The 27,388-nt window shown below is 53.9% G+C and overlaps 1 protein-coding gene across 5 annotated transcripts; it reads left to right on the forward strand.

The window, feature by feature from the left end:
• Positions 1–27,131, forward strand: MFN2 (mitofusin 2). 5 transcript variants are annotated; one of them, XM_044237178.1, is made up of 20 exons: positions 1–84; positions 1,297–1,438; positions 1,855–1,939; positions 5,578–5,756; positions 7,972–8,107; positions 11,267–11,429; positions 12,120–12,244; positions 12,939–13,047; positions 13,170–13,277; positions 14,949–15,117; positions 15,560–15,627; positions 15,758–15,879; positions 18,625–18,751; positions 19,159–19,263; positions 19,530–19,632; positions 20,076–20,296; positions 20,887–21,042; positions 22,596–22,792; positions 23,624–23,758; positions 25,096–27,131. In XM_044237178.1, the coding sequence occupies exons 4-20, from the start codon at positions 5,582–5,584 to the stop codon at positions 25,163–25,165; spliced, it is 2,289 nt and encodes a 762-aa protein (XP_044093113.1). In that variant the 5' UTR covers positions 1–84; positions 1,297–1,438; positions 1,855–1,939; positions 5,578–5,581; the 3' UTR covers positions 25,166–27,131. The 5 variants fall into 5 exon arrangements, with proteins under 5 accessions (XP_044093113.1, XP_044093112.1, XP_044093117.1 ...); XM_044237177.1 differs by lacking the exon at positions 1,855–1,939; XM_044237182.1 differs by lacking the exon at positions 1,855–1,939 and having other exon boundaries at positions 14,949–15,102.
• Positions 27,132–27,388: the final 257 nt, after the last annotated feature.

Genomic DNA, 27,388 nt, shown 5'->3' on the forward strand with positions numbered 1-27,388 from the left:
TGAGCGTCCTCCCGCCTCTCTCGGGGTGGCGCCCTCTGGTGACGTGGGGGGCATGATGGCCGCCGCGAGGCCGGGAAGGTGAAGGTGAGAGGGGAGCGCGCCGGAGGGGTGGGGACTAGCCCGGCCCAGCCCTGCGAGTCCTGAGCAGCCCGGCGGGGACCGGTGGGACGCCGAAACCCCGGGGGCTCGGGATCCGGGCAGGCGGGCGTCCCACGCCCTGGCCTTGCTGCGGGGCCTTCAGCGGCCCTGAGAGCAGGGGGCGGGACGCGGGTGTCGGGAGTCGGGGTGGGGTTCCCTGAGGTTCCTCGTCTCCCTCTCCTTCCCCGCCACTTTCCACCCCAGCCCTTTGGCCGTTTCGTATCCAGTCTTCTGTATATGCCAGCATTTACTCAGCACGTAAGTGCCCAGGTTCACCACCTTAGCATCCTGTCCTCTCCCACTTTGGGCACTTACTGCACTCCCGTGCTGTCACCTAGTTCTTGTTTGACTTCTCACGTGAAAGGAAGCGCCCTGAGGGCCGGTGCTGTTTGACGCATCCCTAACTTTAGCGCCTAGCAGCACACAGGAGGCACACACAAGATGCCGAATAACGAGCTGTTTGGATACATGAAGACAAAACTACCCTTCCTTTGTAGTCCTTCGTTGCCCTGTTCCTTTCATTTCTCTCTTTCTCCTCCCAGAAAGGCCTCTGATTACATCCTTCCCACCTGCAAGGGTGGAGTAAAGCAGTTCCACGAAGTTAAAAACAAGTGTGCTTTGGCGTCAAAGGAAGGTGGTATCTCAGTTTCTAGCTCAGCCACTTAACCAGCAGTCTGTACATCTTTTAAATATTCCAAGCTTCTGTTTGCCCCCATAGAATTGAAGATTAAGTGAGAGATTTTACAGCCTCTAGCACACAAAGCCTTTCAATAAGTTCTGCTTCTCTTCTTCACCCCCACTCTCCCATCTCTAGTTTTGAGTTCCACAGTCCTTTAGCCCAGTCTTTGCCCTGCTCTGCTACCTCCTCTCCTCATACCACTCTGGACGTGCCTTTAGCAAGCTCCTGCGTCTCACCAGCACGCGGCTGACCACATGTTTGTGCACACCCAGGATTGTCCCCACCTGTGTGTTGTGTTTTTCTCCTGGGCACTTCCCTCACATACCATCCTATTGTGGGCAATGACTAAGCTTCCCTCAGGGATGAGTTTGTTTGGCTGTTTGGCTTTAAAACTGATTGAACATGTTTTGTGCACCTTTTTTTTTTTTTTTTTTTTTAATTTGCTGCTTGTTGGCATGTTCCTTTTCCTTTCCAATAAGTTGGAATTGGTGGAGTCAACACAATCAGTAGCCAACCTCAATCTGAGACACAGGACAGAGGAGAACTCAGATTCTTTTCGTCTTTTTGACTCCAGCCATGCCCATGATGCCCAGCCTGTGAAGGTCTCTCACCATCCAAAAAGTAAGTGATGGCCGTGATATTTGGCATCCTGGATCTGGGTTGAATGGAAAGGGGTGTGCTCTGCTGGCCATCCAGTGGCACGTGTCTTGGATCGGGTCATCTTTGTACAGAGCTGGAGTTTTCCAATCTGTGTTGAAAAAAACAAAAACAAAAACCCACAACTGTATGTCCTTTCTACTTCCATGGACGATTTCATTGGTGGCGGAGAGAGCCTGTTTAAAGGTTGATAGTTCAGAAAGTGTCTAGAATCTTTGGGTTCCCTGAAGAATTAGTCTCTATCTCTCTCCCTTGTTCTCTGCTATGCTGGCTCCTCCCTCCCCCTCTCTGCTCAGCAGAGACTGGCTCCTTATCACAGCTCTTCTGAGAGTCTCCTCTGCTCCCTTTACCCTGTATACTCTTTTGTTTCAATTTCTCAGCTTCTCCTCTGTTCCAGTTGTGCCAGCAGACGATCCGTGGACCTATTTTATTTTCCCTGCTAGGAGTTGCTGTGCATAAAACTGGGTAAGGAGGTGGTGTGGATTCAGGGACTGTGCTTGGGATCCAAACACATCGTGCAGTGAATTTTGCTACCGCTGTTCGCACATGCAAGATGCCTAATACTCCTCAGCTAATAGCCTAGGTTGAGGCCGAGCCTTTTTTTTTTTTTTTTTTTTTTCAGTTGAGAATTGGATTTGGTTCTGGTCTTAAGTTAATAACGTGTTAATGCTGTGCCCCTAGCAATTTTTTGGGTGGAAGAGGGACAGTACCAGGATGAATGAGGCTTTCCCCAAAGTGTGTTCCTCAGGATTTTAAATGCTGTTATGTAGAAGAAGAATTTCTTTAGATACATTAGTGAAATGCTACATTAAATATAGTTAAACTAGTGTCTTTATAACAGGCCTTCCTTTCCAAAGTCTTTGCTTTGGTCGTGTACTCTGTTGGAGGCAGACTGTGGCATATAGTGTTTTATAAACTTTTTCACTATGGAACCCTCTTTACATGGAGCACGGGGTGTAGTACCTTTCTGTGGACCTCATTTTGGGAAATGCTTCAGTAAACTATCCAAAACCCTGACTTGAAAAGCACTTCGTAGCTATCACAACAGCTTGAGGCATGCCACGTAACACCCAGCTGATACTAGAGCTACTCTAACCCAGCTGTGCCTGGGGGACTGGCCCCACAAGCTTGCCGTGAGCCCTGCAGTGACGTAGGGACTATCAGGGCTTCCCAGAGGAGGCACAGGAACCCAGCTGCTTCCTACTACCCTGTAAGGGTCGGAAGCCAGCAGGCAAAGCCCCAAGATAGTGGGGCCTCTGTCTTGGCTTGTGTGCGTGTATTCTGCAACTTTGGTTCATTGGTGCACGTATGTATGTCCAGCTCGCTCTTTGAAGGATCAGATCCTAGAATATGAAAGTTTGTTCAACTGTCTTGATTCCCTGAGCTCCAAACACTAAGAAACCTGATGTGCCAAAAGCTGCTCTTTAAGAAACAAGATGGGTGGGAGGGTAGTAAAAGGGCGGACCCGTTGAGGGACGTTCACTAGTTCATCCGTGTTTCTCAGAGTCATAGAGGAGGAAGAAAAAAATGGAAATAGGTCACGACCCAATCAGACTGTCTTTCTGGAAGCTCATTGACTAGATGAGGAGACAGTGTGATTAAAAAACCAGAAGTCTGGTAAGGTTGCCATGTCCTGCTTGGGGATGCCAGGGAAGGCTTCACAGAGGGGGTGACACGAGAGTTGGGTCTGGAAGGATAATTGGAATGTGCCGAGCGGGTGAAGCAGCAGCACAGACACGGGAGTTCAGGAGTTCACTGAGCCGGAGAAATCGGACAGTTTAGATGGGTCGGACATAGGATCCGTGAGAAAGGATTGGGGCATGTGGCTGTAGGCTGGGGAATGGTGAGAGCAGGTCAGCTTCTGGACTGGAGCGACTCCGAGCAGATTATACAACTTTGAACTACTAAGCTTTGTGTAATGTGCCTGCCTTTGAATCTTAACACTTACAGAACACTAACACTTTTGGTTTCATGTCCTTTGGGCTTCTAGACAATGAACCAGAAATCAAAAGCATATGCTTCTAGACTCCCCCTGATCTCAGGGAACTTTCTGCCTCAAGCAGGTCAACTTCTGGGGCTGGGTGCTGCTAATCCTCAGCCCTGAACAGACCTGTTTGCTGGAGTCCCCATGGCAGTGGCGGGGGAGCCCTGGGTGTGTTGGTGTTGTCTCTGCCCCTCCCCGAAGGCTGGGTGTTCTAGGGGAGAGTCATGCGATTGCTGGAAGAGTTTCTGTCTCTGCTTTATAACAGATACAACTACCTTAAAGTTTGTACTGGGTCCTCTTGAGTCTTCTCAGTCTGTGTGGTGTCACACTTGTCAAACACAAAGAATTCAAGGCTCTGAGGTTAAGTAACCTGCCCAGGTTTATGCGGCCCAGAAAGAGTGTGATTTAAACCCAGGTCTGTCTTTTTCCAGAATCTCATCTACGGATGTGTCACACCCCATCCTGGATCCCTTCTCTTCTCCTTTCGATGCTTTCCACTTTTTGCACTCATCCTGCATTTCTCCGGAGAGTCTTACCTGCTGGGCCACATGAAGCCTGATTTCAGTACACTCTAATGCTTTGGGGTAGCCAGTAGTGTTTTCTTCCCAATTCCCTTTCTCAGAGTTCTTTAGCCCCAGAATTCCTTGACACACGACCTCTGCACTAGGAAAATCTCACAGTTGTGGTGGCTTACAGAGGAGGGAGGTAGAAATGGACATACAGTTACCTGTCTCTCCTGTTTCCCTAGAAGTCGGTAACAGTAATTTAATTTGTAAGTTTAGGTAAAACATGTGGGTCGATTCGTCCCTGTATGTCTGTCTGTCTGCCCGTTCTTGGGGATGATTAGATCCTAAGAGTCAGTTTTCAGGTGTTTTGCACTTTCTCTCGATGTTCTTTCTGCTTCTCCGGGACTTGTGTATACTCTTTGGCACCCTTGGGAGGTTTCTCCTCATTTCCCAGAGGCAGTGAGTGCTGATTGCCAGCTTGGGCGGGTGGAAGGCTGAGGCTGCCCTGATGAGGGCGGCTGGGAAGGGAGTGGCCTACAAGAATTTGCTGGGTGTTGGAGCCAGAGAACCAGGCACACGTAGCTGCGCACACTCCCCCTTACCCTTAGAGGGGCCTTTGTCCTTTGACATCCAGGATCCGAGGGCTGTGCTGGGGAAGCAGCTCTGTGCACGGTGGGACTCAGGAGTAGGCACAGCCGCATCCAGGTGCCATCGTCTCCGGTCTGTCTGCCTCTTTGGGCTTTGACCAGAGATCTCTAGGACTTTGAGTTAAGCCTCACAGCCCCTAACAGATTATTGCTACTCGGAAAAATAAAGGCTATAAAAAGGTGTGTATGACCGAGAGCGAGAGAGCTGCAGAAACCAGGCTCCTGAGAAACAGTGCTTACACAGAATGGTGGGGTTATGGATTTCCCCTTCAGTTTCCACATTTTCTGCGGTGTGTTCATATTTATAATGAAAAAGACCAATCAGTGTTTCTAAGTAAATAGTAGACGTAAGCCTCTCTCACTTGAGCCTCACCTTTGTCCACTCCCGACCATCACCAAAAATCAAAACAAAACAACCGGTTAGGAATTAGCTCTGTGACTTGGACAGCAGGGTGGCTGGCCGGGGGCGGCGGGGGGGTTCGGCTATGATGGGGGTCATGGACCTTGAGCATCACTTTGCTTTCACCGCTTTCAATATTCAGTGCTTTTTCTCAAGTGGGTGTTGTGTAGGAAAGAAGTGAGATTTCTGTCACACTTTTCTGCCTGAGGCTGAGAAGAGGGCTTCATGATCCCTGCCTGACTCTCTGAGGTGGGACAGGCAGGGCCTGCCCCCCGGTGAGGATCCCCCAACCCAGGTGTGATCACCCAAGGCCTTCGCTCAGGGCCCTGGCCCCAGCTGAGTGGCCACACCATGTCACAGGGAAACTGCCCACATGTCCTCAGCGGTTGCTTTGTTCGCTTGTGGACACTGACTCTTATCTTGCCATCCCTGAGCTAGTCCTGGAGGGCCTGGGCTCTTGATGGCCCCCAGAGCTAGCCCCAGACCCCCCACCGTGCCCTGCCATGGCCCTAGCAGAACATCCAAGCTGGGCGTTCGTGGGTTACTTACCTTGTCTTCTCTTGCAGCGCGATGTCCCTGCTTTTCTCTCGGTGCAACTCCATTGTCACAGTCAAGAAGGACAAGAGACACATGGCTGAGGTGAATGCTTCCCCCCTCAAGCACTTTGTCACTGCCAAGAAGAAGATCAATGGCATTTTTGAGCAACTGGGGGCCTACATCCAGGAGAGCGCCACCTTCCTTGAAGGTGAGACAGGCGACCTGCTTGGCGGGGCTCACTCCTCTGGCAGCTTCCATGTTTAGGTGGGAGGATTTGGGGGTGGGGAGGTAGAGCCTGGCCACTGGGGAGCTCATGCCCAGACAGGGCCAAGGGAGATGGGGCCAGGAAAACAAGGGACCTGTCATTTAGGAATTCAGCATATTCTGCGTCACTGACTCATGAAAGGTCGGTACATCTTACCGCCATGTAGAAGACAAGCAGATTGAGGTTTTGAGAATTGCTCAGTGTCTTTCAGTGACACAGCAGGGCTCTACCGTGTGTCTCTGACTCTTGAGGCCAGGTGTTTTCTTTGGCCCGTTTATACCAGGCCCTGTGTGGGTATTGGCTGTCTCTGGCCGGGGTGTTCTTTCTCTGATATTTATAGTCCATAGGATTATGGATAGGAAACTTGCGTCACTGGCACCTTTTCCACTAGTTACTAATTTGAGTCCAGCCTCTAGTCCCTGCTCGATCAGCAGAGGGGGAAGGGTTCCCAGGGCCCCACTCACTCGATTGCCAACCCCTCGGGCTTTCTCAGGCTACCGTTCTACAAGGCACATGTTGGCTCCTGTGTCTGAGATTGTCAGCAAAGACCCAGTAGCTGAGCCTTCCCTGCCCTTGGTTTCCTTGTTTGTGAAAGAGGTGCCCAAGCGAGACCGGGGCTTTTTAAATTCTGGTCTGCAAAACTCTTGATGTTCAGTGGAAGTGCCCTAGGGACACAGGTCACCCTCTGCTTTCCATTAGAGAGGGTTGGCTTCGGCTTGGTTGCTTTACGTGACAGGCCACTGCTTAAGGCTCCCTTTATAAAAAGGAAGTATTTCCAGTACTCTGGTCTGAATGTTCGTGTGTCCGCAAATTCCCGTGTTGGAATCTTAAGACCTAGTGTGCTGGGGTTAGGAGGTGGGGCCTTCGGGAGGTGATTAGGGCGTGAGGGGGAGCACTCGTGAATGAGATTAGTGCCCTTATAAAAGAGACCCCCACAGAGCTCCCTGGCCCCCTTCTGCCACATGACGATACAGTGAGAAGTCTGTGGCCCGAGAGAGGACCCTCACCCCCTAGGCTAGCACCCTGCTCGGAGACTTGCAGCCGCAGAACTGGGAGCAGAGCATTCCCATTTGAATGAGCCACCATGTCTGTCGTGTTCGGTTAGAGCAGCCTGAGCAAACGGAGACTGAGAATGGCCTCGCTCTGCCCTCGCCCCAGCGTGGTTCTTGATGCAGGAGAAAGCAGTCTCTGCATTTGTTAATTTAAAAACCTGAATTCTAAAGTTCTGAGATTGGCAGTTGAAATTATTCCAGCTCGTTACCCGTTCACTCGGCAGTAGCTCGGGTGCACCAGGCACTGGGGGTGCCGAGATGGGGCGGGCGGGCCGCTCCTCCCAGAGCCCAGGCTGAGCGTAGCTGATGCTCTGAGCCGCTTCCTTAGGTGGTGCTGTGGATGGACACGTGCTTAGTGAAGGTGTTTATGGGCTGCCATTAGGAGTGGGTGTTTAGATTCCTTTTGTTGTCCGACTTTGAGGCCTCTTCTGCTGGTGGGCTGGAGGAGAGAGCCGGAGTGCTTCTGAGATGTGTTTGGGACCTGGCTTGGAGGGGGCAGTATGGTGACTGCCTTGGGACTGGACTCTAAAGATTTGTCAGTCCACTGACTGTTTCTTTTCTATTTTTTTAAATTTATTTTTTAAATAAAATATCCATTTGAGATAGAGCAAGAGAGAGAGAACACACGCACATGAGAAGGGAGGAAGGGTCAGAGGGAGGGGGAGAAGCAGGCTTCCCGCTGAGCAGGGAGCTCGAGGCAGGGCTCGATCCCAGGACCCTGGGATCATGACCTGAGCCAAAGGCAGAGGCTTAACTGACCGAGCCTCCCAGGCAAAATCTCTTTATTTTGTTTATTTAATCCTTGCAACAGTCGTAGGAGGTAGGCACTGCTGCTGTTCATTTTAAGAGTCAGGAGACGGATGCTCTGGAGGGTTCATTTGCCTGAGGTCACAGAGCTGGGAAGACAGGAGGTGCAGCATGTGCCTTGCACTGGAACCCAGACAGCCTTGCTTCCAAGCCTTGTCCCGAACTGCTGGGTCACAGTGCCACGATAGGATCCTGCAGGCGATGGCAGAGAGCCATGGTGGTGGACTCTGCCCCCAACAGATTTGTGACCGTGGAGCTGCCGTGACCTGCAGTGACTCATTTTCAATCTCCACCTCCAGACACTCACAGGAACGCAGAACTGGACCCAGTTACGACAGAAGAGCAGGTTCTGGATGTCAAAGGCTACCTGTCCAAAGTGAGGGGCATCAGCGAGGTGTTGGCCCGGCGGCACATGAAAGTGGCTTTTTTTGGCCGGTGAGTCTGTGAAGCCCTCCCCACTTCTTCCTGGCCAGGAGGGAGGGGGGCATTCGTGCGATCTCCCCGTCTGAGCACCTCAGGTGGGGAGCAGCCGGTGTGCCTCAGAACCCATGGCTCCCCTCCCCGTCCTTTTTCAGTTGTTAACTGTGGTAAAATACACATATCAGAAAGTTCATGATCGTGACCACTGTTACGTGTATACTACAGTCCTGTAGTGTTTAGTGCGTTCATGTTGTTGTGGGACCATCACCACCATCTGTGTCTAGAACGTCTTCGTCTTGCAGAACTGAACTCTGTCCCCATTAAACACTAACTCCTGTTCTCCTCCCCAGCCCCGGCCTCTGGCAACCACCATCCTGCTTTCTGTCTGTGAATTTGACTCTTTAGGGACCTCCAGTGAGGGGAATCATACCGTATTTGTTCTTTTGTAACTGACTTCTTCCACTTAGGATCATGTCCTCAGGGTTCATCTCTGTTGGGTCACATCTCCGGACGTCCTTCCTTTGTAAGGCTGAATAATACCAAATAGTACTCCATTGCGTGTATAGGCCATGTCTTGGTTGTCCATTCATCCATAATGGACACTGGGGTTGCTTTTACTTTTTAGCTGTTTGAATCATGCTACGTGAACACGGGTGTACAAACGCCTGGATGAACCTTCCTTCCAGTTCTGCGTGTAGGCACAGAAGTAGAATTCCCAGATCATGTGGTAATTCTACTTGTAACTTTTCGAGGAGCCACTATATTGTTGTCCCTAGCGATCGCACCATTTTTCATCCCTACCGGGCGTGCACATGGGTTATAGTTTCTCCATATCCTCTCTCCACCTGTTTTCTTTCTTTGATGATAGGCATCCCGACGGGTGTAGATAGGATCTCACTGGGGTTTGGTTTGCCTTTCCCTATTAATTAGTGATGTTGAGCATTTTTTCTTGTGTTCGTTGGCCATTTGTGTATCTTCTTTGGGGAAATGCCTGTTCAAGTCCTTTGCCCATTTTCGATTGGGATGTTTGTGGGTTTTTTGTTGAATTGTGTTTTTGTGGGTATTCCAGAGATTAATCTCTTACTAGGTATGTGATTTGTAAATATTTTCTCCCATTCCTTGGGTTGCCTTTTTATTCTGTTGAGTGTGTCCTTTGATACACAGAAGTGTTTCATTTCGATGTAGTCCCCTGTATTTATTTATGCTTTTGTGCCTCTACTTTTGTTGTCATATCCAAGAATTTGCCAGATCCAATGTCATGAGGCTTTCCTCTGTTTTCTTACAAGGATCTTACAGTTTTAGCCGTCAGGTCTCGTTACTTGGAGGTCTAGTAGATGCTAGAGGTCTGGAGCGTTTCCCATACCCCGAGCAGTTCTGCAGTTCTCAGCAGACCCTGGGTATTCCGCAGGTGGAACTCACCTCTGACACGGTCTACCCGGAGGACGCATCACATTCCGTAGGTTAAGGGCCTGGTCTCACGAGACAGGCCTCATTTCTGATGCTGTTGGGAAACCTGGGCTTCTGCCCTCCTGGCGATAGAACAGACCTTCCCGTGACTCCTCCTCAACTTTGATTAATGTGCTAGAGTGACTCAGAAAGCTGGGGTCACATGGACTTAGGTTTCCCGGTTTGGTATAAAAGATACAGAACAACAGCCCGACGAAGAGGTACATAGGTGGGGTCCAGAATGACGCCCTCCAGGGGTGCGGATGCTTCATCAACCCTGAAGCTCATCAAACCACCTTGTCCAAGATTTTTTATGGAGTCGAATCACAGCCTCTTTTCCCTGAAGCGGGTGGGTGGGGCTGAAAGTCCAGCCCTCTCTTCTTTTGGTCTTTCTGGTGACCCGCCCATTTTGAGACTATCTGGGGATCCCACCCTGGGTCCCCTCTCAGCGTAGACAAGCTGCTCCAAAGCGGCTCCTGTGAATGACCAAAGACACTTCTGTCACTTAGGAAATTCCAAGGATTTTAGGAGCTCCGTGCCAAGAACTGGGGATAGAAAACAAATCAAATACATTCCTTATTTTATCACAGTACCTTTAAAAAGGTTAAAATCTAATAAGGGAAAAGGCACCTGGACAGGTTGGATGCTATACACATAGCGGTCATCTGAGGAGAAGGTGTTCTGCCTTGAGTCCTGCCCCTAATGGCCCACGAGGGAGAGAGGGTAGCAGGAGGGACAGAGAGAGAGAGAAGTAGGCACCACACCCGTACAGAGCCTGACCCGGGGCTTGATGCGCGTCCTGAGCTGAAACCAAGAGTCCGACCTTAGCTGACTGAGCCCCCCAGGTGCCCCTCGCCAAGAGGATTTTAAAGAGATGGGGGTCGTTCATCAGTACGAAGGTGTAGGGGCTGCTAATATTTCCTGATTCTGGGTAGATACGGTTGTGCCTGTTTATGGCTTTCTGTGCTCAAAGGTTGTGCAAGAGATCTAATTCCTGTTCTGTGACGTGTCGGGGCTTTCTGTTTGCCTTCTAGAAAGGAATGCAAGGTTTATAGATACACGAGGGTTAGTGAATCAGTCACATGTACTTAGGAACCTCTATTAAAGGTGGCTTCAGTCTCAGTCTGTGGCCCTCCACTCCTGGGGGCTGTCACTTCTTCATCCTCATCTCAGAGATGTGGCCCTCTCATCACCAGAATGTAGAAAAGGGCTGTGCTGGACAAGAAGACTCCAGCCATCTCCCTGGTGGTACCAGTTATCCGGGGGACTGAAGGAGGGGGGGCTTCTCGCCTTAGGGGGCGCGTGACGGGAGAAGAGCAGCACATGGGCCTTTTGTGGAAAGCCATGGGCGTGGGGGTCATTCAGCTGAGGTCACTTAGACTGAGGAAGGCCGCCCCGGGGGTGAGCCCCTGGTTTCCAGTAGAAGCAGGGGGGTTGTCCCTCGGAGGGAGACAGAGTTCCGTGGTGATGCTGCGGGCTGCGGGTCCGCAAGGACCGGTTAAGCGTCTGCTTGTGGGTAGGCGTGCAGTGATGGACCGGGAGCACACCACGGGCACAGGCCAGAGGCGTCTGTCCATCCATCCTCATAAACACAGAGTGCCCGCTCTGCCTGTGTGGGTACTGGTGCCCCACAGAGAAGGAGACTTGGGCTTCCGGGCTGGCAGCCTCACCGCGGGAGCCGAAATGCCGGTTCGGGGAGCATCCCTGACGCCGGGTGTCCCCTCACAGGACGAGCAACGGCAAGAGCACGGTGATCAATGCCATGCTCTGGGACAAAGTCCTGCCCTCGGGGATTGGCCACACCACCAACTGCTTCCTGCGGGTCGAGGGCACAGACGGTCACGAGGCCTTCCTCCTCACAGAGGGCTCGGAGGAGAAGCGCAGCGTCAAGGTGAGGGGCTGTGGCGGGGACCACGCCAGCTGGCGCGTGCGGGCGCGGCCTTCGGCCCTGGGCTTGCCGGCAGCTCAGCGCTCGGACCAGCCGGCATGTCCCTGGTGAGCGGACCGTCAGCACCTGGAGGGGACAGCAGCCCCTGTGGAGGGAGAGGGGAAGCCCCGTTGGATCCGAGCCTTTGAGGAGGTGCCAGAGCTTCGGGAGCGGTGGGGGGTCAGGAGGCTCCGGTTCCTGTGGAAAGCCAGGCAGGCCCGCCGGCCTCTCTCTGCCGCAAAGTGTGCCTGGGCCTCGTTTCCTGAGCGGCGGCCAGAGAGCGATTCCCACTCTGGCTCTGTGATTCGGAACTAGCGGCTTGTCTGTGTTTATTTTTCTGAGAGCCGTTTGCGTTCCTCTTTGGGGCCAGGCGCTACTTTCGGTTCATAAAGAACTCATCAGTGCAGAATAAGCGCAGCTTTAGGACAACATCCAAGAAAGAAGCTTAGAAGGGGAGTGAGGAGTAGTGGTTTCTTGCTGGCAGCTCACAGCTCTTGGCTTTTCTGTGCGGAATGAAAGGAGATGGGGGAGCAGCAGGCCGCAGCGTCGGGGCGCCGGGCCGGGCGTGCCAAGCAGCATGGGCAGCGTCCTGCCTGGGGACTCGTCCTCAGCCCTCAGCCCTGACCTCTCTTTCTTTCCCTCCTCCCGCGTCAGACTGTGAACCAGCTGGCCCATGCCCTTCACCAGGACGAGCAGCTGCACGCCGGCAGCCTGGTGAGTGTGATGTGGCCCAACTCGAAGTGTCCGCTCCTGAAGGATGACCTCGTGCTGATGGACAGGTGAGAGGGCAAGAGCCTCCCTCGGAGGTCCAAACTGGCCAGTCTCCAGGTTTCTGGTTCTGCCTCGTCCAGACCAGGGTCCCCCGGGGCCTGTCATGGCTCTGCTTAAGTGGGCGGCCTTTCACACTGGCCCAGCCCCGTCCTCCTGCCTCCTGGATCTCGCAGGGTTTGGTTACCGTATTGGTGGCAGTGCCCTGGAGAGGCCCCAGTGGTGGTCTGTAAAGAGAGATGGGGGGAACGCCCAAAAGTGAAGGAGGGTCTCAGCCTCGACCCAACGTTGGTGCACGCATGAGGGGTGGACGCTGGTCGTGGTGGAGTCCCTGTGGTATTTTTATTTCTCTCGAAGCAATGCTTTGGGGATGGGTTATAACTATCCTGGGAAGGATATACAGTACTTCAGTGTTTTTGGGAGTCCTATGCACATAAAATTTTATCTTACTTGTTACCTTAAAGTGAAATTACAAATCATTTTTTTAGTAAAAGTGATGCAGGGATGGAACAAAACCCACGTTTTCAGACAGTCGAGGAGAGTATGAAATGAAAAGAAGACAGGCCTCCGAATAAGGCCAGGCCCGATTTCTCTCAGATCTGTAACTTCCTCCTCCTTTGCCTGGCTGCCTTGGGTCTGTGCAAAGCAGGAAGAATAGGGCCCCGGTCTGTGTGCCTGACGATAGTTTGCCCCTGTTACCTCTAGCCCTGGCATCGATGTCACCACAGAGCTGGACAGCTGGATTGACAAGTTTTGCCTGGACGCTGACGTGTTTGTGCTCGTGGCCAACTCAGAGTCTACCCTGATGCAGACGGTAACCCCTCTCCCACCTCTTCCTGCGCCCCGGGAACCCAGCTGAGCGGGAAGCAGGGCGCGCGGCTGACAGGTCCTTGGCCGGCACAGCCCTTCCTCTGACCGGGGTCTCTCCTCCGTCAGGAGAAGCAGTTCTTCCACAAGGTGAGCGAGCGCCTGTCCCGCCCGAACATCTTCATCCTGAACAACCGCTGGGACGCGTCTGCCTCGGAGCCCGAGTACATGGAAGAGGTTAGTGGCTGTTTGTCCCGTCAGCGTGGGGGACGCCACCCTGTGTGTCTACTCAGGACCTCTTCGTGGGCGCCCAGGCCACAGCAGGCCTGTGACAGGGTCCTGCAGCAGAGATTTCCCACGTGTTCCTCCGAGAGCTCGCCCCCACTTCCCCACGCCCTCGCCCCCTACTCCCCCTGCTCTTCCGAAGGCGGCCGTCCAGGTCCGGAAAGCGTCCCCGCCGCCTTCGCTGTGCCCTTGTTGGAGGCGGGTGCTCAGTTCAGTTCATAAAGAATTAATCCTGTAGAACACGCTCAGCTTTCAGAAGACATCCCGGAGAGAAGCCTGAAGGGGGAGGGGAGAAGAGTTGATCCTCACTGATGGTTCACGGTTCTTCGCATGTCCTGCAAGACCGGAAAGGCCAGAGAAAGGAGTAGCGGATTGGCAACAAGGGAGGCGAAGCGCGCAGCCGGCTGGCCGGTGCCCAGCAGGATGACTGGGAAGCCCCTCACCAGTGAGGCGGCTGTCACGGAGTTGTTGGAAGGAGGAGGTCTGCTCACACTGAGGAAAGCACCGGGCAGGAAAACCCTAGGAGTTCAGAGCCAGGAGGGGTTTTCCAGTCACTCATCCTATACGTGAGGCCCTGGGAGGTCTCGGCTTGACAGGACAGAGCCCAGGTTTAGAGTCTTACCTGGCTCCTGTGTTCCTTTCCTTCTCGGGCAACAAAGTGAAGACGCTGTGCTGATCTAACAAGGGGCAGTTTGAAGCATATTTAAGCTTTTTTTTTATTATTTAAGATTTTATTTATTTATTTGACAGGAAGAGACACAGCGACAGAGGGAACACAAGCAGGGGAGTGGGAGAGGGAGAAGCAGGCTTCCTGCAGAGGAGGGAGCCCGATGTGGGGCTCCATCCCAGGACCTCAGGATCATGACCTGAGCTGAATGCAGATGCTTAACCAACCAAGCTACTCAGGCACCCCACTTTTTTATTTTTAATTTTAATTTTATTTTTTTTAAATTTTAGATCATGATTTGGCGGGTAGGGGCAGAGGGAGAGGGAGAATCCCGAGCAGACTCCAAGATGAATGCAGAGCCCCATGCGGGGCTTGATCCCACAACTCTGAGTTCATGACCTGGGCTGAAATCCAGAGTTGGATGCTTAACCGACTGAGCATCCCATGTGTTTAAGCATTTTTTTTTTTTTTTTTTAGATTTTATTTATTTGTCAGAGAGAGAGAGAGAGCGAGAGTGAGCACAGGCAGAGTGGCAGACAGAGTCAGAGGGAGAAGCAGGCTCCCTGCAGAGCAAGGAGCGCGATGTGGGACTCGATCCCAGGACGCTGGGATCATGACCTGAGCCGAAGGCAGCTGCTTAACCAACTGAGCCACCCAGGCGTCCCGTGTTTAAGCATTTCTGCTTGTATGTGCATAAAGTAGCTGTGGCGGCCTGTACCCCAAGAGACCCCGATCGTGTTGGTTTTGGGGAGCTTGGTGCCTAGAGAACGGTGATGGTGGGAGATGAGTTCGAGAGAGAGAGAGAGTGTGTGTGTGTGTGTGTGTGTACCTTTGGGGTACTGAACCACCTGACTATATTACCTGTTCTTTGGAGGAGAGGCAGTTGGGGCTGCGGGCTCCCTCAGGAAGGGTCCCCCGGCACCCCGCTTGGTTACACCCATCTGCTTGGGCTTCAGGTGCGGCGGCAGCACATGGAGCGTTGTACCAGCTTCCTGGTGGACGAGCTGGGCGTGGTGGATCGAGGCCAGGCTGGAGACCGCATCTTCTTTGTGTCTGCCAAGGAGGTGCTCAACGCCAGGATCCAGAAGGCCCAGGGCATGCCTGAAGGAGGTGACAAGGGAGCAGGTTTCCTTCTTCCTTTTCCCTGATGTTTGAGACAGTTGGTTTGTGTTAAGTCAGCCGGTAGAAGGTAGTTCTGAGCATGAGGTGGTAAGAAGAGCCATGAGTAAGAAGCTCCTTGCTTCTCTGCTGGTATTTTATTTTTATTTCGTTTTTTATTATTGTTTTAAATTGTATTTATTTACTTGAGAGGGAGAGGACGAGCAAGGGGAGACAGAGGGAGGAACAAGCTGACTCCCCGCTGAGCAGGGAGCCTGATGCGGGGCTCCATCCCAGGATCCTGGGAGCATGACCTGAGCCGAAGGCAGAGGCTTAACCCACTGAGCCACCCAGGCGCCCCTCTGCCAGTGCCGGAAACGCAGTGCTTGGTCGGATTGGCTTTGGGGGATTTCAGGGTTTTCTTCTTCCGTGCCGTCACGTCCTGACTCATGCGGTGCACTTCTCCTAGGGGGCGCTCTTGCAGAAGGCTTTCAAGTGAGGATGTTCGAGTTTCAGAATTTTGAAAGGAGATTTGAGGTGAGCCCTTTGATTCCAGTATCTTGTTATTTTGTGGCCCCCCCAGCACCCACCATCCATGTCCCTGGCAGTGAGTGCCCGAGCCTGGCCTGTGGCTGGTGCCCCCCTCACCACCTCTTGTCTGTTCCAGGAGTGCATCTCCCAGTCCGCGGTGAAGACCAAATTTGAGCAGCACACAGTCCGGGCCAAGCAGATCGCAGAGGCCGTGCGTCTCATCATGGATTCCCTGCACATTGCGGCACAGGAGCAGCGGTAAGAACCCAAGACCGCGTGCCCGCGGAGGGCAGTGCTGGGAGGTGATCACCACCTCCTCCCCCGTGTGCCTGCCGGCAGAGCCGAGTCTCTGGGCTGCCACCAGGCCCAGTCAGACCTGTGTGGAGTCACCTACTGAGGATGTCCTTTGGGTGTCTGGTGTCCTCTGTGGTGTGTATGGTGGTCCCCTGAAACGCTGCCCCACAGGCCCGTGTTGGAGGCCTGGGCCTAGCACCACACTGAGCACTGCAGCATTTCTTAGAGCTTGAAGCAGGACATGTGTTTTATTTTTTTTTATTTTTTATTTTTTTAAAGATTTTATTTAGACATTTGACAGACAGAGATCACAAGTAGGCAGAGAGGCAGGCAGAGAGAGAGAGAGGAGGAGGAAGCAGGCTCCCTGCAGAGCAGAGAGCCCGACGTGGGGCTCCATCCCAGAACCCTGGGATCATGACCTGAACCAAAGGCAGAGGCTTTAACCCACTGAGCCACCCAGGCGCCCCGTGGTTTTTTTTTTTAAAGATTTTATTTTAAGTAATCTCTACACCCAACGTGGGGCTTGAACTCATAACGTTGCGTGTTCTATCAACTGAACCAGCTAGGCTCCCCTCTCCCCCCAGGATACTTTTCTTCTTTCTTTCTTTCTTTTTTTTTTTTTTTTAAGATATATTTATTTATTTTAGAGAGGAAAATTTGGGGGGTGGGCAGAGGGAGAGGAAGAAGGAACCTCAAGCAGACTTCGGGCTGATTGCTGGGCCCGGCTCGAGGCTCAGTCTCGGGACCCAGACGCCAGGACCTGCGCTGGTACCTAGAGTCAGACACTCAGCCAACCGACTGAGCCACCCAGGCATCCCACCCAGGAGACATTTTTTTAAAAGGCTTTTTTTTTTGCTAGAAATTTACATCTGGGAAAGTTGAGAGAATAATACAAAAACATCTTGTTTCTTTCAGTGTTTGCTTTATGTTATCTTAAAGTTGAATAAAAAAAAAAAACCAGGTGGCGTCTGAGTGGCTCAGATGGTTAGGCATCTGCCTTTGGCTCGGGCTGTGGTCCGAGGGTTCTGGGATCGAGTCCTTTACTGGGCTTCCTGCTCAGCGGGGAGCCTGCTTCTCCCTCTTCCATTCCCCCCTCCCTCTCTCGCTGTCTCTCTCCCTGTCAAATAAATAAAATCTTAAAAAAAAAAAAAAAAACCATTAAATGCTGTTTGATTCTTTTTTTTTTTTTTTTTAAGATTTTATTTATTTATTTGACAGAGAGAAATCACAAGTAGATGGAGAGGCAGGCAGAGAGAGAGGGGGGAAGCAGGCTCCCTGCTGAGCAGAGAGCCCGATGCGGGACTCGATCCCAGGACCTTGAGATCATGACCTGAGCCGAAGGCAGCGGCTTAACCCACTGAGCCACCCAGGCGCCCCAAATGCTGTTTGATTCTTTAGCCCCTGTGCCGCTGTCATCTGCCCATTCCTCAGAGGTAACCACAGCCTTGAATTGGTGTGTAGCTGTAGCCATTTAAAAGTACTTCCACACAGATCCGGAAGAGTATGTAATGTTGCTTCATGTGTTCTTTCTTTCTTTCTTTCTTTTTAAAGATTTTATTTATTTAAAAGATTTTATTTATTTAAAAAATCTTTTAAAATAAAAGATTTTATTTATTTATTTATTCATCGAAAATTTACTTATTTAAAAGATTTTATTTTATTTATTTATTTACTTCTGAGAGAGATCAGAAGTAGGCAGAGGGGCAGGCAGAGAGAGAGAGGAAGAAGCAGGCTCCCTGCCAAGCAGAGAGTTCGATGCGGGGCTCGATCCCAGAACCCTGGGATCATGACCTGAGCCGAAGGCAGAGGCTTTAACCCACTGAGCCACCCAGTTGCCCTGCTTTGTGTGTGCTTTAAAAAGCAGAGATGTCGTATTGGGACCGTCTGCCTTAGTGCACCGTGTGTTTCTGCCCAGCACTGGTTTTGCCCCTTACGCTGCCAGTAACATGGAGTTGGAGTTTGGGACCATGAACTGCCATAGAATATTCCCTGGGGAGTATACCTCGTTTTCCCATGGATGTTTTAAGTTTTTATTTATGGAAGTGACCTTTGTACCTGGTGTGGGGCTCGAATGCCCCGAGATCGAGCGTCGGGTGCCCCACTGACTTGAGTAGGCCAGGAGTCCCTCCTGTGGGTTGGTTTTTAGATTCCGTTGTTTTCCTGCTGCAAACCCTTCCGCAGCGGACATGAGTTTACGTGGCCCCTTGTGCAGATTTGGAAGTCTGTCTGGGATGAACTCCTGGAGGCGGAACTGTTCGTCTCGGGGTGTGTGCCTTTTCAGTTTCACCGTTTCCCTTTGTTGCTCTCGGAAACATGCGCTCCCAGTGCCCCCAGCAGCGTGTTGCCGGGACTCAGCTCCTCCCACGCCTCGCCAACACTTCAAACTTGCTGCTTTTTGTCAGGCTTCTGCCTGCCTAGAGTAGAACCTCTTCGTAATTTCGTTGCCCCGATGACTAATGAGGCTGAGCTGTTTGCCTCTGTGAACGGGCAGAACTTGGTCTGAGCCCCCTGGAAGTGTGCTCCCTGCCCCGGCGCCCCCTTCTGAGGCGGGAGACCCAAGAGTACGTGGCTGGCACCTGGGAAGGCGGAGAGCATGTCTCCAGGCATGCACAGGAAACTGTTGGGGCACACGCAGGCTTCCCCGGACCCCTTGCTCCTCTGTTGGCTTGGACGGGGACCCGCTCTTGACACCAGCGTGCGCTCTCGCAGGGTTTACTGCCTGGAAATGCGCGAGGAGCGGCAGGAGCGGCTGAGGTTTATTGACAAGCAGCTGGAGCTCCTGGCGCAGGACTACAAGCTGCGGATTAAGCAGATCACGGAGGAGGTGGAGAGGCAGGTGAGGTTCGGGGAGGAAGCACTCGGGGAGCTCTGGACTCCCGGGTCGCATGCGGAGGGCTGGGAAGGTAAAAGGGCGCACGTCCTTCCCGTGAGGGTTTCTCAGCCTTGCAGAGGAGGCTGTGGCTCTGTCCTGAGCGCACGGTACCCCCCGCCCAACACACTTGGGGCTCCTTTGTCCCCTCTGTGACCCTGGGCCAGCCCCTGTCCTCCGGGCCTCCCCTCCACATCTCAGACGTTTGCTCGCCCATCTGCAACATCCCTTCTGCCTCGGGAGCCTTCTGCGGTGAGAGCGGAGGAAACTGCCGGCTCGCGGGGGCGCTCGTGTGGTCTGCGAGCGTCGCCTGGGGGCTCTCCTGGCATGGCAGGTGCTCGCCCTCACCGACGGCGCACCTCATTGTCCCGCAGGTGTCCACCGCGATGGCGGAGGAGATCAGGCGCCTCTCCGTGCTGGTGGACGAGTACCAGATGGATTTCCATCCTTCCCCGGTGGTCCTCAAGGTCTACAAGAACGTGAGTGGTCAAGCGGCACGGGTTCTGCACTCACCTCTGTCCCTTCTGGCCGCGGGGTGGAACGGCCACGCAGGACGGTGATTCGGCCCCTGCTGGTCTGTGTCCGGGCCCTTCAGCTGGGGTGGGGGGGTGGGCAGGACCCCAGCTTTCAGCCCGTGTTGCGGTCCCCTGCGGGGGCGGGCTCACCAGCCTCAGGTTGGTCCCCAGAAGGAGCTCCTGATGCTGTGCTGCTTCTGCTTCCCTTAACCTCTCCCGTCCGCACACAGGAACTGCACCGCCACATCGAGGAGGGCCTGGGCCGGAACATGTCCGACCGCTGCTCCGCGGCCGTCAGCAGCTCCCTGCAGGCCACGCGGCAGGACATGATAGGTCAGTGCCTCAGGGGCCCCGTGCTGCCCGCAGGTTCGCCCTGGAGGCCCGTGCATGGGGACGACGGCCTTCCCTTGTCTGTCAGCTGTGCTGATGAGTCCGTTCCAGACCCTCCGATTCTCGGGGTGTCTTGTCCCTTCATCCACACACAGACTCTGGGAGCCGGCTCAGGCGACCCCACGGAACTGTCCCAGACTGAGGGTCTGGCCTGTCCTGAGATGCACACGGGGCATAGAAGTCAGCAGGTGTAGAGCCTCTGCACGGAACCCCGGGGAGCGCTGCCCTGCCTCTCTGAGGAGGCCCTTGCAGCGCCCCAGGCCCGCTCCTGCGCAGTTGTCCGCGTCCCCGGCGGGGCTGGCATGGCTTCCATCCCGAGGCTGGGCACGGGTGCGGCACAGGGCCGACGAGCTGATGGGCTTTCTCCTCGTTTCTGCTCCTGACAGATGGTTTGAAACCCCTCCTGCCTCCGTCTGTGCGGAGTCAGATAGACGTGCTCGTCCCTCGGCAGTGCTTCTCCCTCAGCTACGACCTGAACTGTGACAAGCTGTGTGCGGACTTTCAGGAGGACATCGAGTTCCATTTCTCTCTCGGGTGGACCATGCTGGTGAACAGGTTCCTGGGCCCCAAGAACAGCCGCCGGGCCCTGATGGGCTACAACGACCAGGCAAGCAGTGCCCCGCCGCACCCTTTCTGCAGACGCGGGGACCGCTCGGATGGGGCTGTCCCGCGGTAGCAGCCGGCGCGCCTCGGCGGCCACACAGCACACTGTGGCTCCCGATTTTTGCCACACATCAGTCGAGTCTTCCCCTAAGTATCCATAGCTAACGAAATTTAACAGGTTAGCTGAATTTTGTCTTTAGTATATATTACAGTAAGTATACTGTTGAATGTAGAAGATTTAAATGAGCCCACGTGGCACCATTGCACAAGTCAGATTTCAAACCACTGCTGTCCTTGCACTTGAACTATGTGTGTCCTGTTCCTGGGGCACATCCCACACGAGGCGGGAAGGCCAGGGCTCTCATTTTGTGGGGTTTTCTAATCCTCCCCTTGGAGCCTAAATGCTTCCTGGCTGAATGAATGCAAAGTTTGTTGGGTTTTTGGTTGGTTTTTTTTTTTTTTTTTTTTTGCTATTTGGAAATGGCAGAGCCGCACTGTGTCCCACTTCCCAGCCTCCAGGGCCTGAGGCTCACTGAGGATTCTGTTGAACGAGAGGCTGGCCACACCCTTCACCCTCTGGTCATCTCTTTTCAGGTGCAGCGCCCGGTCCCTCTGACGCCAGCCAACCCTAGCATGCCCCCGCTGCCGCAGGGCTCCCTCACCCAAGAAGAGCTCATGGTTTCCATGGTCACCGGCCTGGCCTCCTTGACGTCCAGGACCTCCATGGGCATTCTCGTTGTTGGAGGCGTGGTCAGTGACAAGCCCTGCCCGGGAAGGCTGGGGGTGGGAGGGCGGGGCCTGGGGGGCATAGTCCCGGTGTGGGAGGGGGTCCCTGCGTTGGCCCCATGTGTCACAGCAGGCACAGCGGTGGTTTCATGGCCACCAGTGACTATTCACAGTGGTCTCATGGGAAACTGCACAGCCTGAGCCTAAGCCCCAATGCGTATTCGTTGATTTTTTTTTTTTTAAAGATTTTATTTATTTATTTGACAGAGAGAGATCACAAGTAGGCAGAGAGGCAGGCAGAGAGAGAGAGGGAAACAGGCTCCCTGCTGAGCAGAGAGCCCGATGCGGGACTCGATCCCAGGACCCTGAGATCATGACCTGAGCCGAAGGCAGTGGCTTAACCCACTGAGCCACCCAGGCGCCCGTATTCGTTGATTTTTTAAAGTCTCCCTGCGCTAACGTGAGGTTTAGACATTGCCAGTCCCACCTTACAGAGGAGGAACATCTCGTTGGCTTGCCAAAGACAGAGTTAGGATTGAAACTCTGATCTCGAGGCCATGTTTGTCCCCGATGGAGCCTACACTACATGAGGGATAGGGAAGAGACCTGAGAAATGGGCTCAGCTCTGTTCTAGATAGGTGGGTGTGGCCAGGAGCTTTTCCTTTGTAGGTGAGGAAACCGAGAGCAAAACCTGCAAAGGTGTCTCCCGGTTTTCTTGCCCTTCTCTTTCTGCCCCGAGGCCTGAGCTCACAGGCTGCCTTCTTAATAACCGGCGTGCTCCCCACGTCCTGACCCAAGACACTCTGCAGCCACCATTGGTAATACGTTGACTTTTCCTAACATGTGGTGTCGCTCTTGGTCATGGTCTTTCGCGCTATACAGTGGTGGCAGATGTGACAGTGACAGAGCTGCCAGGAGTTGTTCTCGGCTTAGAGGGCTGGGAAGGGACGGACCTGAGGCCCCTTGCCCTCCCTCTCTGTAGGTGGTGCGTTCTGTGCTGCTGTCTTCCTAGAGGATGACCTGGCAGGGGGTCAGCTCAGACGCTGATACCTGAGGTCATATGACCCTTACCTTAAATACCCTCTTTTATCCAAACAATCCTGTGAGTTGGGTGGAGGCCATTATGGCCCTTTTGGGAAGAATGGGCGGAAAGAAACTTGCCCAAGTTTCAGGCAGGCAGGCAGCACCGAAGCCTTACTGTCTGGCTCCATGTCCTTTGCTCTTTGACTATAACAACACTGCCTTGAACTGAAATATTACAGACCAGGCCAACAGAAGCCACCCACCGAGGAACAAAATGCAGACTCCTACTTCTCAGTGCCATTGGAATGGAATGTCACTTTAGAGCATGCCTACATTCATCTTTAAGAATTCTGAGTGTCTGTGTCTATGCTTCTGGTCCTAAGACCACCTTCCCTGACCCCCTGTCTTCTTTGCACGAGTTACATTATGTGGTCAACACGAAGTTACTCTCGTTTCTGAACTGGGACCCTTGGGCAAGTCCTGGTGGTGACAGCCGAGAGGATGGACAGTGAGACCCAGAGGGTCTGTGTCCGCTCATCACTGTGCCTCTGCAGGTGTGGAAGGCGGTGGGCTGGCGGCTCATCGCCCTCTCCTTTGGACTCTATGGCCTCCTGTATGTCTACGAGCGCCTGACGTGGACCACCAAGGCCAAGGAGAGGGCCTTCAAGCGTCAGTTTGTGGAGTACGCCAGCGAGAAGCTGCAGCTTGTCATCAGCTACACTGGCTCCAACTGCAGCCACCAAGTCCAACAGTGAGTGGCCCCGTTGCCCCAGGGCCGGTGCTGGCTCCTGTGGCTCAGGACGCCCTGTAGTTTCCCTTTGGACCGGGCCTGGATACAACTGGGTCCCAAGCATCCTCTGCCACTGGCCTTCAGCTGTGTAGTGTCAGCTTTGAGACCAGGGACGGGAGAGGGTCTTGCTAGGGACGCCTTGTGTCCTGGGCTGGGTCCACATAGGCCTCTGTTCCCCCAAGAAAGGAGGAGATGGGAAAGCAAGGGACATTACTTGGAGCATTTATTACAGGTTGCCTTGAAGGGCTTGGTTTACAGGCAGAGCTTTGACATGCGAAGGCGCAGGCCTGTCTTCTGGCATAGCTTTGGGCAGCTGGGACTGGATTGCTTGCGGGGCGGGCGGGTGGGAGTGCAGGCCTGCCGAACGCTGCTCCGTGGCAGGCCCCTTGCTCGGCACTTGGCACCTAATTTCTCATTTTCTCCGTGAATCCTTTGACATAGACGTTGTTTGCATCGACATTTTTTTTTCCCAAATGGGGAAACAGACTGGAAGAGTCATCCCTTTTCCCCTGCCGCTGGGTGATTAGCAGCAGAGCTGGGATCTGAATCCTGGCCGGTCATGCCTAAGGCAGGGTGCTCCTGGCTCTCTCCCTGTGGCGATGCTGTGTGGGTGGCGGCTGTGACAAGATGTCGGCTGGGGGCAGGGAGCCACACGGGGGTGGCGCAGAGCAGAACTGTCAGTGGCTGACGTACGGGCTACCTGCTTGCCCCACACTCGGTGGGACTTAGCCAGGCATGGCATTCGGCAAAACAGCCACGTGGCCCGGTTGATCCGGAATCTCTCTCCCTTAGGGAGCTGTCTGGGACCTTTGCTCATCTGTGCCAGCAAGTCGATGTCACCCGGGAGAACCTGGAGCAGGAAATAGCTGCCATGAATAAGAAGATTGAGGTTCTCGACTCACTTCAGAGCAAAGCAAAACTGCTCAGGTGAGGTCAGCCTGGGCGGCCAGAGGTGGTCCGGTGCGCCGTGGGGGCCTCCGCGCAGCTCTGTCTTGGGTGTTGACACGGACCTCACTTGCGTGGGAGAGGTTAGATGGCACGCCGCTGGAGGACCAGCGAGATGGAGGGCCACCGGCCTCCAGACGCATGCAGTCGGGCCCAGGGTGGCAGTGGAGGAACCGAGATGTATGCGTCTTCGTAGCAACCCGTGGCTGGCACTTGAGCTCTGGGCATCTCTCCAGGCTTGTACGACCCATTTCCTTTTTCTGAAAGGGAAAATTGGGGCCTCCAGAAGTTACTTGCCTGGGATTCCATGGGATGCGGTCAGGCCAGGAGTAAACAACTCCAGGCACACGTGCCCCAGCAGGCTGTGGCTCTGCACGTTGATGATCTTTCATTGTCTACTGTGTGCTGGGGCCTCCGGGCTAGACCTGCCACCTGCTTTACTCCATTTCTCTCTGAGCCCAGGGACGGGCAGGTCAGCCTCTTTACCGCCAGGAGAGCTGGGTACCCAGCTCTGGCAGGGCCCGCGTTGGCACACCATCCTGTGGGGTCCCTGTTGAGAGTCAGAGCTGCTGTCCATGCTGTGCTGGAGAGGATGGCTCGAAGGAGCAGGAAGCCTGGTTTCGTGCCCAGCACTCACTTTAGGGCAGGTCACAGAGCTTTCTTTGGTCTTACTGTTTCCATCTGTAGAACAGGGCAGGATTTCATGACAGAGCCACAGAGCTGCACCTAAAAGTGCTGTGCAAAGGTCCTCGGCCCGCTTGGCCCAAGATAACATCAGCACGCGGGGACCCTGTGCTTCCTGCCCCTGCCGCTGACGTCAGCGCCGGTCCCCTCAGCGACTAGTGGACTTTCCCTCCCTGACAGTGCAGATGGGCCCTCCCCGCCCACCAGCCTGGCTCAGGCCTTCTCTGGGGACACGTGGGACCTCTCATGGGGGGCGTGTGTGGTGGAGCGTGTTTCTGCCACTTGTCACCAACAGGGACGGGGGGAACCGTAAGGGCTGCTTATCCAGCAACCCAACCCTTTGCCAATGGGCAGGAAAACCAAGTTCCGGACAGTTTGGGGACTTGCCTGTGGTCCGGTGAAGCCAGTGTAGGGCTGGAGGGTCAGAAAAGCCCGACTTCCGGCTCTGGCACGACAATTGACTATAGAAGTTACGTGACCTCTCTGGGCCTCTTTCCCTTATCTGTGCAATTGGGGGGGGTGCCCGGAGGAGTAAACGAGGTTAGACGTCACGCGTCCTTAGAAGAACGTGCGTGGTCTGTCTTGCTGTCCCCGTGATCAGCTCCAAAGGCTACAAAGTAACCATTTCTCCACAGGAACAAAGCCGGTTGGTTGGACAGCGAGCTCAACATGTTCACGCACCAGTACCTGCAGCCCAGCAGATAGTGGGCTAGTGGGCCGCCGCGAGCCGGAGCCCGTGTGGGCAAGGGCGGTGCCGCCAGAGTGTGGGCCTCCCAGCAGGGCCACGCGCAGCTCCTGCCCGTGGCCGCCACTGTGAGAGGGAAAGCACCCCCGTCTCATGCCATTTTGAGCCCCTGATCGCTAGTTCTTCCCCCCCCCTTTGCCTGCTGTTGCAGGAAGATCTGGCTTGTGCCCCTAAAGGAAACTTTAATGACGACGTGGACAGCATGACACCAAGGAGTCGAGTCTTTGCTTTGTCGGGAGCCCTGGACTGAGACTCACTTGAGTGCGTGACGAGGTCCTGGGATCCGCCTGCCCCACGGAATGCCTGGTTGAAGCTTTTGGGGGTGCCAGGCAGACCCCCTTCTCCGGCCAGCACCAACACTGACCCGCGCACACCGCCTGCGGCGCACTCCAGCACCCCTGTGGAGAAAGGCCGCCTGAGGGAGGGTTGGGTTTTCTTCCCAGGTTGCGCTGGAACAAGTTCCAGAAAGGCCGAGTCCGTCCCAGAAGGGCTGTTGCCTGTGTGTGTCAGTTTGGCCCTTCAGCTTTTGGGCCTCGCTCCTTCGGCAGAGCATTTCAGACGCGTCTTGGGGGCGGGGCTCGCCTCGGTTGGTCTTGGAGCCTCCTGGTGCTGGGAGGGGGGAGGTGTTGCAGAAGCGATGAGTCAGAGTAGCTGAGGGCAGGGGCCGCGTGGGGAGAGCAGGTAGCCGCGTCCCCGATGAGGGAGGGCCTTGGCCTTCCTCCTCTTCATGGCGTCCCTTGTTCCGGTTTTGGTCCTTAGCCCGTGTAGTCTGGTTTTTTTGTTGGTCAGAGATGGTTTGGTCCAGAGCGTTCGAGGATGTAGTTGAAGGAAAGAAGGCAGAGGGAGGGGGGTGGGCCCGATCCAGGATGGCTGGAGAATGGCCTCCACGGAGACCAGAGCCCTCACGGGGTCCGAGAGCCCACCCTGTTAGCTCGGTTGTGTCCCTGTTAGGCTCCTTAAGAAAGGCTCCTGCCCCCACCCCCCCTACCTTGGCCCAGGCTGCCCTTGACCTCTGAACCTAGACTAGGTCTCCTGTGCCAGTAAGGCTGCTGCTGCCCGAGAGACGGTGTGGGACACCCAGCAGCCCTCCTCCGGTCTTCCCGCCCTCCCTGCTCCCCACAGCCTCTTGCTGACCCTCACTTGGCCTCGTGTTGACTTTGAGAAATGTTCCCTGTTGAGTTTGGGATTGTTACTGCTTGAAGTGGGGGCAGGTTCCTGTCTCCAGGGTGTTAACTGGGGCAAACAGCCTTCACAGTTCAGGTCGGAGAACTTCCTAGAAACCAGCAGGTTCTCTCTCCCAGAAAGAGCTGGGGCTTGTCCTCTTGAAATCCCCCCCACCCCCGCCCCGCCACCACCGAGCTTCCGGGAAATGGGTTGGTGGCCTCTGCTCCCCAGTAGATGGCCACACAGGTGGTATCCTGTCCGGTGCCCGCTCGTTCAGACCCGTAGTGCAGCTGCTGTGTGGAACCAAGTGGGGGGCCTTGCCGGGATCGCCCCACAGCAGGAGGATGTTCGAGCTTTTTGCCAGGCCTACACGGTCACTTCACAGCGTGTCAGGAGAAATCATTGTCACACAATTCCAATGAATTTTGTGCTTTTTGGGGAAAAAGAAATTATTTAATAACTAAACATGAATTTTTTTGAATGTAGCCCCTGGGCAATGAATGAATTTTGAGTTTCTTCTACAGTAAGTGGAATTAAATATATCCCACTGAGGGAAAGGCTCGGACAGAAGTGTGGCAAAAAGCACTTTAATTTGATGCTGCTAACTTTGTTCTCCGGTTTTACGTTCATTCGCTAGAGTGTGAGACGTGCTTGACACAGTGAGTGTTTTCTCTGATGTACTTAAGGTGATCTACTTGCCTGAATTACTCCTGTATCATTGCTGATAATACTGGCACTAAAATAAAACCTAGTTGGAAACACTTTGCGGGGCCTCAGTTTACTGTTCTTAGGCAAACCACGGCTGCTGGCTGTATTTTGAAATGACCTTAACTTGGTTCAGGGGAAGTTCCAATTGTGATTTGCCTATGGGTTCCTCTTGCTCTTGGAAGGACTCATACTCTGAGAACAAAAGGCGTAACCGATCTTTAAGAACCAGGAAATCTAGAGTGATGTCTTTACAGATTTCGCTGTAACTCCAAGCCATTGATTTTTCACTTAAAAAGTAATGACTCAGACGG

This window comes from Neovison vison, chromosome 2 (genome assembly GCF_020171115.1).
Source record: "Neovison vison isolate M4711 chromosome 2, ASM_NN_V1, whole genome shotgun sequence".
In the NCBI taxonomy this organism is placed as follows: domain Eukaryota; kingdom Metazoa; phylum Chordata; class Mammalia; order Carnivora; family Mustelidae; genus Neogale; species Neogale vison.